At 54.0% G+C, this 8,429-nt stretch overlaps 1 protein-coding gene across 2 annotated transcripts in view; it reads left to right on the top strand.

Annotated features, from left to right (window-relative positions):
- The first annotated feature begins 4,130 nt into the window (after positions 1-4,130).
- TMPRSS4 (transmembrane serine protease 4) overlaps positions 4,131-8,429 on the top strand; it is a 33,978-nt gene continuing 29,679 nt past the window's right edge. For both annotated transcript variants that reach the window (XM_004749933.3, XM_045080479.1), the window contains exon 1: positions 4,131-4,389. In XM_004749933.3, coding sequence (XP_004749990.1) covers positions 4,387-4,389 — 3 coding nt within the window. In that variant the 5' untranslated portion in view covers positions 4,131-4,386. The remainder of the gene's footprint in view (positions 4,390-8,429) is intronic.

Genomic DNA, 8,429 nt, shown 5'->3' with positions numbered 1-8,429 from the left:
TGAGGAGAGAAGGCCAAATGACAAGGTATTTTTCTGAGACCAATTTCAAATTACACGGGCAATGTGGAAATTGCCCCCAGGGCCCAGGCTGGCCCACACAGAGCTCTGGTGTTATGGGGGCCTGAGTGGCTTTTTGAGGCCTCTGGAGAGCTCTGCAGACCCTCTCCAGGCATGACGCACTACATCTCAGGAAGTAGAAAAGGCCTAGGTGTCCTAGGTTACACAAACCTAGGACCCAGCACTCTCTGCACTCAGTTTCCCCCTCTGTAAATGGAGGTAACGGCAGCACCCAAATCCTAGGGTGGCCCTGAAGTCTAACTGAGGTAATGCATGTCTTTGCAGAGGCACAAAAGCCTGCCATGCAGGAACCCATTCCATGTGTCAGCAAGTTTTCACTTCTGTGGCCCTTTGAAGCAAATGTGACCCGTCCTTCTGTCAGATATGCCTGTCTGCCCTCACCCCCTGTCCCAGCCTGAGTGGAATTCACCCCAGCAAGGGCCGCAAAAGGAAAGTCAGCTCCCACCTGACAGAGATCCACCAGAATCAGGCATTTTCAACATCCCCAGTCTCCCTCCAGTGCAGATAAGTGAAGCTTAAGTCCATGGCTTTGAGGCCTACACCATGTCTTGGGAGAAGGATTGGTTAGCAGTAAAAATCCTCTGCAGAAAGTCAGCGAATCAACAGAGAGCTACACTTGCACACCTCACAGCGAGCCAAGGCGTCCCTTCTGTCCCCATAGATGCATGCCACATTCCCCACATGCCACATTCCAGAGCTGCTGGCTTGGGTGGTACAGGCTGGTGCCAGCACGTGCCTGCCACCTGCGTCCTTCTCCTTGGAACTTCCCAGAAGAGGCCCTAGCAGAAGAGTCTGTCACTGAAACTGAGCTCAAATGACTTGGGCTCAGAGCAAAGAACCAGAGGCTCTGCTGGCTGGAAGGAACTCCAAAGGTTCATCCATGGCAAGCTACAGTCTAAATTCAGCTCATTCCAGAAATAACAGCCTCTACCCACTCCTGAGCGTGGGAAGAGATCTAGAACAGCATTTCTGAAACTTTGAGGTACATACGAATCACCCAGGGATGCTGGAATACAGATTCTGATTCAGATTCAGTAGGTCGATCAGAGCAAAGGTAGTAATAAGATTTTGCATTTCTAACAAGTTCAAGGTGATACATGGATGCTGGGAGCTCCACAGACACACCCTGAGCAGGAAGGATCTAGAAGGCTTGCTGGCCTCAGAAGCTCCATCTTTCATAGGAGAAATGTAGTACGTGGGCAGACTGGGCTAAGACACAAGCTATTTATTTTTTCCAACCACAGTTCTAACCACAGTGACTTTATTTTTTTTCTGGATTTTATTTATTTATTAGAGAGCATGAACAGTTGGGAAGACTGAGGCAGAAGGAGAAGCAGAATCCCCATGGAGCAGGGAGCCCTAGGCAGGGCTCGACCCCAGGACCCTGAGATCAGGACCTGAGCTGAAGGCAGGCACTTAACCAACTGAACCACCCAGGCATCCCACCACAGTGCCTTTAACACCACAGAAAATTAATTGTTAGGCAGAGGAGCGGGTGGTTGTTGATATGAAGTCCAAGTGTGCAATCAAAACAACTGACAATTTATACACTCTCCTAAAAATGACATTTATATAAGTAAAAATGTCCTGTCCTGGGGTGGAGGGGAATGAAGGAAGAAGGAAGGAACGAAAGAAGGAAATAAAGCGGAGGGTAGTCAATGATGAAAAAGGATCTCTGAACCCCCAAGAGTCTTCTTTCCATCTCCACTGGGACACCTATGTAACTCAGCATGACTGACAGATGCATCGTAGCACCTCCCAGAGGTGTGTGCTCGGCCCGTGTCTCTCATTTCCAAACCCAGGGCACCTAGCACAGGAGCCAGCCCTCGTAGGAGCTCCACAAATGTATTTTTGCTAAACAAATAAGGATAACGGTTCCATTCATGAAGTTTTTATTTTTAGGAGCCAGATGGAGACTATCTCATTTAAACCATGTAAAAACCTCATGAGGTCAGTATTGTCATCATCTGCCCTTTACAGAGGAGGAACACAGAGCTCAGGAGGATGGACTAAAATGGCCAGTCACCCAGTCATTGGCTGGGATGAGGACACAGGACTCCAGGCTCCCAGAGCCCATGCTCCTGACCGAGGGAGAGCCCAGTTTTGTGAGGCCTGATGCTTTTCAAGGGGCCCTTTTTCAGAAAAAGCATACCAAAAACCTGCTACACAATTTCCAATAACCTATGCCCATGTGGACAAATCACTGGGAACTTTCTTGGCCTTGGACAGGCTATGCAAGGGAGGCAGAAGCCGGGGGTGAGTGGGCAGTGGAGAGGGATAACCCAGCTCAGGCTGCATTAGCTTCATGGCAAAATTGCCTCTGACCTTGACCCATGTGCTGGAAATGAGAGGGCAAGGAAGAGGAAGAAAGAGGAAGAGACCAGAGGAAAGCAAAAGGAAGGGAGAGGTGGCAGATGCCAGGATGGGACTCTAAAGAGACAGGTGAAAGAGAGAGAGTGGTCAGACAAGGGACAGGAGGAGGTTGAGTGGGGAGCTAAGGCTGCCTCTGGGTGAATGGGGGGGGCACAGCAGTAGTTCCCGCCTAGCTCCTGGGAGGTGTGAGCCCTCTGTGCCTCCACCTGGAGATCCCACAGCCTCTTTCCAGGCACCGCAGCAGCCCCTGCCACTCCCCAGGCTCCCGGACCCACCTGGGAGCTGGGCCCAGAGCTGAGTCAGAAGGGTGGAGGAATCACCCCTCCAACATGGCCCACCCAGCAGCACTGTTGTGGGGTGCTCAACACCTGAGTGCCCAGTGAGCTGATTCAAACCTGTGGCACAGAGAAGAATGAAGGCTGGGGAAAGGCTAGTGCAGGGAGGCCCACTGGCTTCTCACTGTCTGACTAGGGGAGTCCTCCTTGAAAGGGAAGCACCTGCCTAGGTCTTTGCAGCCTGTCCCCCGAACTCACCTGTCCTGACATAAGAAGCACTGCACTCAGCCCCAGACTTCTAGCTCTAAAGCCCACTGCCCTAGACAGGGGAAGGGCTGCTGCCACGCTGGCTCTAGAGAGCCTCCAGACCCGCCTTGGGGCTCTACTGCTCAGAGACAAGTCCAAGGCCACGCCACACTGAGTAGCTGAGATGGGGCCAACCATCAGTTAAACCTGTCCCCCTTCTGCTCAGACACCACTACAGTCTGCCCTGAGCCATACTTCCCCAGACCACAGACATGGGGCTTCAGACACTTGGGCTGCATCCAACCTATTCACAGAAAGAACCAGATTCAAGTCCCAGCTCTGCCAGAACCTCAGGAAGACTTAGGAGCCAGCCACTTCATGTCCGTGAGCTCAGATTTCCTCACCTGTCCAATGGGAACAGAATGTTTCCTCACACGGTTGCAGCGGAATTAAAGAGACACCGGGCACAGAGGGGCCAAGACACGCATCTACTCTGGACTGATCTCCGGGAGGGTTTCAAAGCCAAGGAACTAAAGATCTGAATTGGTTCCGTATCTGACACAAACATACTGTGTGATCTTTGCGTCTCTGGAATTTCGTTTCCTCGCCCACAACATGGAGGACTGGGAGAAGACAGTGACCCGGGTGCCTTCCAGCTCTCTGGTTCTGTGCTTCAAGGTGTCACCGTGTATATCCCCTGGCCAGGAGGGCACCTCGGGTCAAGATATCAAATCTGTAATCACCTGGAAGGATGGGCAAGAGACACTGGGAAGGGGTGCTGGTGGGAGTGCTGGGTATGAGCCCCGCACTCGCCAGCTATGCACTGGGGGCCAGGGAAGTGCATGTAGCTCATCTTCTCCTGTTGCTCCCCATGTGGCAACAAACCAGTTCTGTGGAACACCCCAAACGCCTCCACCTTCCACAACCCTGATCAGAAGCACCCACACACTGAGAAGTCCCACAGCAAGGAGATAGAAAAAAGGAGCCTCCTGCTATCTTGGGCTGGGTGGAAGTCATTCAGGCGGGAAGGTTGCTTTTGCAACATCTTAGGCGTGTCCCCTGTTCTGAGGCCAAAGGGCCATGAATGACTCCAGGTGTGTGCCAGCCCCTAGGACAGGTGTCAGGTTACAAGATGCATCATCATTCCAGTTTGGCAACTTCACCCGTGTGGTTGTTTTAATCAACTGGCCCCGCTGTCCCCAAATCACTCCTGGAATACAGCAGCGGAGGCGGCTAGGGTGCTAAGGGGAGACAGATACCGGGCATGTGGGACCAAGGCCTCTTCTAGCCAGAGCTGCCCCAGGGCCTCTGACCTGCTGGCCAGCCAGGGCCCGATCCAAGGAGGCCCACGTCCTGACGGGCCACCCACCTCAGTTCCCGCCCAGAGAGAAATCTGGAAGATCACAGAGCCAACATGGTGAGTGTGGGGGCCCTCTGTCTGAATTTTGGGGGAGGGCAAGTCTCCCATAAAGGGCCCTTCCAGCAGCCTGAGAATTTTGTAACACCTTCCCAATTAAAAAAAGAGGTCATACCACATCACCCCCACATTCCGGCCCTTACCTATCTCAGTACCCACCTGCCCTCCTCCTCCTCCCTTGGCCAAAAGCCCCTGCCACAGCACCAAGGAAGCTGGGACATAGAGACCAGGCCTCCCCTCTCTGACTACCCTCCTAAATCCTGCCTGCTCTTTCGTCCAAGGTCTCCTAATCTGTTGTCTGGAGGCTGGCACTATTTTGCTAAGGGCAAGGGGCTGTCATGATGGCTCTCTGCCACCTCCTTGGGGAAACGGACTCCTTTTCTTCTTAAAGCAAACAATGGACAGCTGCCTCAAAGCAATCCAAGGTGTCTGTGGACACCCACTTGGTTTCCTTCTGGGCCGTGCCCTGTATCCTCCTCCTCTGAACACCTAGAGCTTCTTCACTGAGTTGGGACAAAGAGAATCAACCATATCTTTCGAGGACACCTGAGGACAGGGAGGGGAAGAAATAAGGTCCAGGTCTGAAGTGCAACTCGGAGAATCTTCCTTCTCTGATTCCTGGCGAAGATGCTGCAGCTGCCAAAAGACCAACACAAAAATGACAGGGGAGGGAAGGAAAAGGAAGGGAAGCTTTCTGTCCAAGGGGAACAGAGGTGGTGGGCTGAGGTCCCACATGTGGTGGTCTCCTGACTCCCTGCCTGAGCACTTCCCATGACACTCCCCTGAAAAGGCTGGCAAAACTCTAGCCCCAGTGCTGGGGTAGCTGAGGGTCAGGAAGGGGAAGGGCTTGCCGGCTATTCTGTAACTTAGCCAGGACCAAAGTGCCAGCTTCCCCCATCCCCATCCAAGGAAGCACCTAGAAGCCGAGCCTGTGTACAGAGAAGCTCCATCTTGCTGGGCTCTCAGGAGAGAAGAGGAAGCAGTCCCCACCTGCCTTCCTGGCTGTGAGCCACTTGTTGGTGGCACAAAGGAGACCTGGGTGTCTCCTGAGGCATTGACACAGCAGGAGGCAGTTTCTGGGGCCGTTAACTAGAGCACAAACTACAGAATCAGAAGGTAAAATGGCCAGCTTCCTTTTGAGCTCCCTTAAGAGACTTTGCTCTTCCTGAGACTTCATTTTCTTCCTCTGTAAAATGGAAACATTATCCATGCCAACCCTGTGCACACACACAGTTGGCAGAAAGACTGGGCTAACAATGTGAGAATAGCCCCCATACAAATGCAAGGACATGGGACTCGAGAGGAATCCACTCCAGGAAAGGACCTGTGGGTGGCAAGGCCAACACAGAGCTTCACCAGCCAGGGAAGGAGGCAGGGCAGGAGGGCACACTGTGCAGGGGGCCAGGCCTGAGGCCCCCGAGGCAAGGTAGCGGCATGGCCCAGATCCCAGGTAGGAACAGGGAACTTCTGGCCCCTAAGCTAGCCATTAAGCCACCTGTGCCTAATAACGCAGTCACTCCCTCTCATGAGGCTGGGACAAGCCTAGCTCCCAGCCCTGGGGAGCAGTGAAACAACTCATGCCCAGGCCCGGCCCTCCCTTCTCTTACCCCTCCCTGCCTCCTCTCACCCCTGCCGGCCCCGCCCTGGACAGACGCTGATCTTGCACGGTTGCTACCTCATAGCAGTGGCTCTCTCTTGAGAATTGGGCATGATTGGGTGGGCCCACAGAAAGCAGGAGCTGAGGAAGGCCCTGGGCAGAGGTCTGAGCCTAAGCTCTGTCCCCAAGGAGAATAGTTCCCTTGTGATCTCGGCTGCAGCTGAGCCCCAGAGGGAAGCCTCCCTATCCTGGTTTTGACTCCTTACTGCACATGATGCTCCAAATATACCAGAAGCCACCAGAGCAGAGTGTTAAACACCTGAGGTCAGTTCTGGCCCAGATGCTCCCAAGGAAGAAGGTCCTCCTTACCCTCTCCCCCTTTCCTTGCCAGCTGGTTCAGCCCAAGGGGGCTGCTAGGCTTGGCTGGGTTCAGGAACATGGCAGGTCTAGCACGCCCACCTGTGGCAGTGGGGGTTCTGGGAGCACGGACAGGCCCACCTCAGACAGAGTCAGCTTTGGAAAGATCCTAGAAGGCAAGATAGGCAAGGAAGGGCTAGGTCCCTGCCTGCTCCCCTTATCCCCTCACTATCTGGGCAAGGGGCTTGATGCTGTGACCCCCAAAGTAGTTCCATCCACCTAACCATTGAATCAGCCCCTATAACTGTCCAGCCACCAGGCAGGAAGGGGGGCGAAGGGGGGCAAAGGGGCACATTGCCTACTTTCTGCCCTGTAGCTTCCCAAAATCCAGAAGGAGGATAGTTCCTTAAGCAAAGGATGGTGAGAGAATGTGGCAAGTCTAATCCCAGGGAGGACTGCAAGATACCCCTGGAGCAGAGAAGGCAGGGAATTCTCTCAAGGGCAGTCAGGAAGCTATCCCAGAAGAAAGAGGACTTTGCACTGGACCTTGAAGGATGAGCAGGCTCTCTCTGGGCAGAGATGGCAGGAAGGGTATCCCAGGCAGAGGGACAGCATTGAACAGTAAGAGTGACAGTGTGGGGGACTGGGAGGCACTGTGGCTGGAGCGGCGAGCACCAGTGGCAGAGAGGAACACAGCTGAGGGCTGGATCCCCCAGGGCAGTCACACAGGCCCCGACATCCAGCTTGGGTTCCGGGTCCCCGCCAAGCCACAGAGCTCAGTGGGGCCTGGACAGTGTCCAAGGGAAGGTGTTCCAGCGGTTGCCGGAGTCTCACACTCCAGGTGGAACCATGTCCAGAAGTTGGTACAGGCCACCCTTCCCTGCCAGACAGAGCAGCAAGCATCTAGCTCCATCCATTCATTCATCCCACAGCATGGGCCACAGGCCTCCTCTGTGCTGGCTCTAGCCTCACAGGGAAGAGAAAGCAGATGCGAGTCCTGCCCTCATGGAGTTCAGAGTCCAGAGGGGTGGAGGGCAGGAAGGGACAGTCACACAAACTCACGGTTAACTACTGACACACGTGGTGTGATGAAACACACCAGGAATTGTGAGAGCTGGGGCAGGGACATGGCCTTGTCAGGGATCAGGGGAGCCTGGGCTGCAGCAGCCCAGAGGGTGGGGAGAAGGGCCTGTTCTGGACAGAGTGAACAGCAGATGTGAATGTGGAAGTACGTCCCCCAGACCCTCTTCCACCTCCCAGGGCCCCTCCCCTGCAGCCTTTGGAGAGAGCCCAGGCCCAGCTCCTGACAGGGAGTAGTGTCTAGAACTCAGGTCTCCTCCATGGCCCTGGCCTCTCTCCCTCCAGCCTTCCTGGTGTATGGCTATGAAGGCGAGCAGTCGCGGGCAGCAACCACCCTGCACGCCCTAGCCTGGCTCTTTGACACAGCCTAAGAGCATCTGAGGAGGAGCTGATTCCAAGGGCGGGGGAAGGGGTAGGGATGTAGTAAGGGGGACGGTGGGGAAAGAGACAAAAACAGGACTCAGGAACCCTGGAAAAATGTTCCAGCCTGGGAAGGCAGGAGACACATGCTCTCAGGCCTGAGAATCTGCATTTCAGATTTCCCAGCATTTCCCCCAGCCTTCCCTATTGACCAGATGAAAACATCTACTCAGTAAAACCCCTCAAATTCCCATGAGCCGTTCCCCAAGACAGTGAACCCCACCCCACAACCTAAACTGCATTTGTCTGCTACAGTTCTGTCTAAATCTGTTGCTGCCAGATGGTGAGCTCCTCAAGGACTGGGTCTTGTCCACCTGTTGGCCCTAAACCTAGCACAGGGCCTGGCACACAGCAAGCACAGGATAAATATTTGTGAGCAAACAACAAATAAATGATGAAAGACTGAATTCCCACAACCAGCTGATTTATCTGACACTGATAACAAAGTTAGCCAAGTCCAATTGGAAAAGATCCCAAATTCTAGCAGAGTTGTTACCAAGGTGGGGTGAGAGAGGGATAGGCCTGAGCCTGCCTGAAAGCCCCAGGGAGGAGAGAGAGAGACTGAGCAGAACAAATGTGGCAATCC

The sequence above is a fragment of the Mustela putorius genome, unplaced genomic scaffold (genome assembly GCF_011764305.1).
Source record: "Mustela putorius furo isolate JIRA1106 unplaced genomic scaffold, ASM1176430v1.1 tig00000460_pilon_pilon_pilon, whole genome shotgun sequence".
NCBI lineage: Eukaryota > Metazoa > Chordata > Mammalia > Carnivora > Mustelidae > Mustela > Mustela putorius.
The sequence above is the reverse complement of the archived record's forward strand: the minus strand, read 5'-3'. Positions and strand labels throughout refer to the sequence as shown.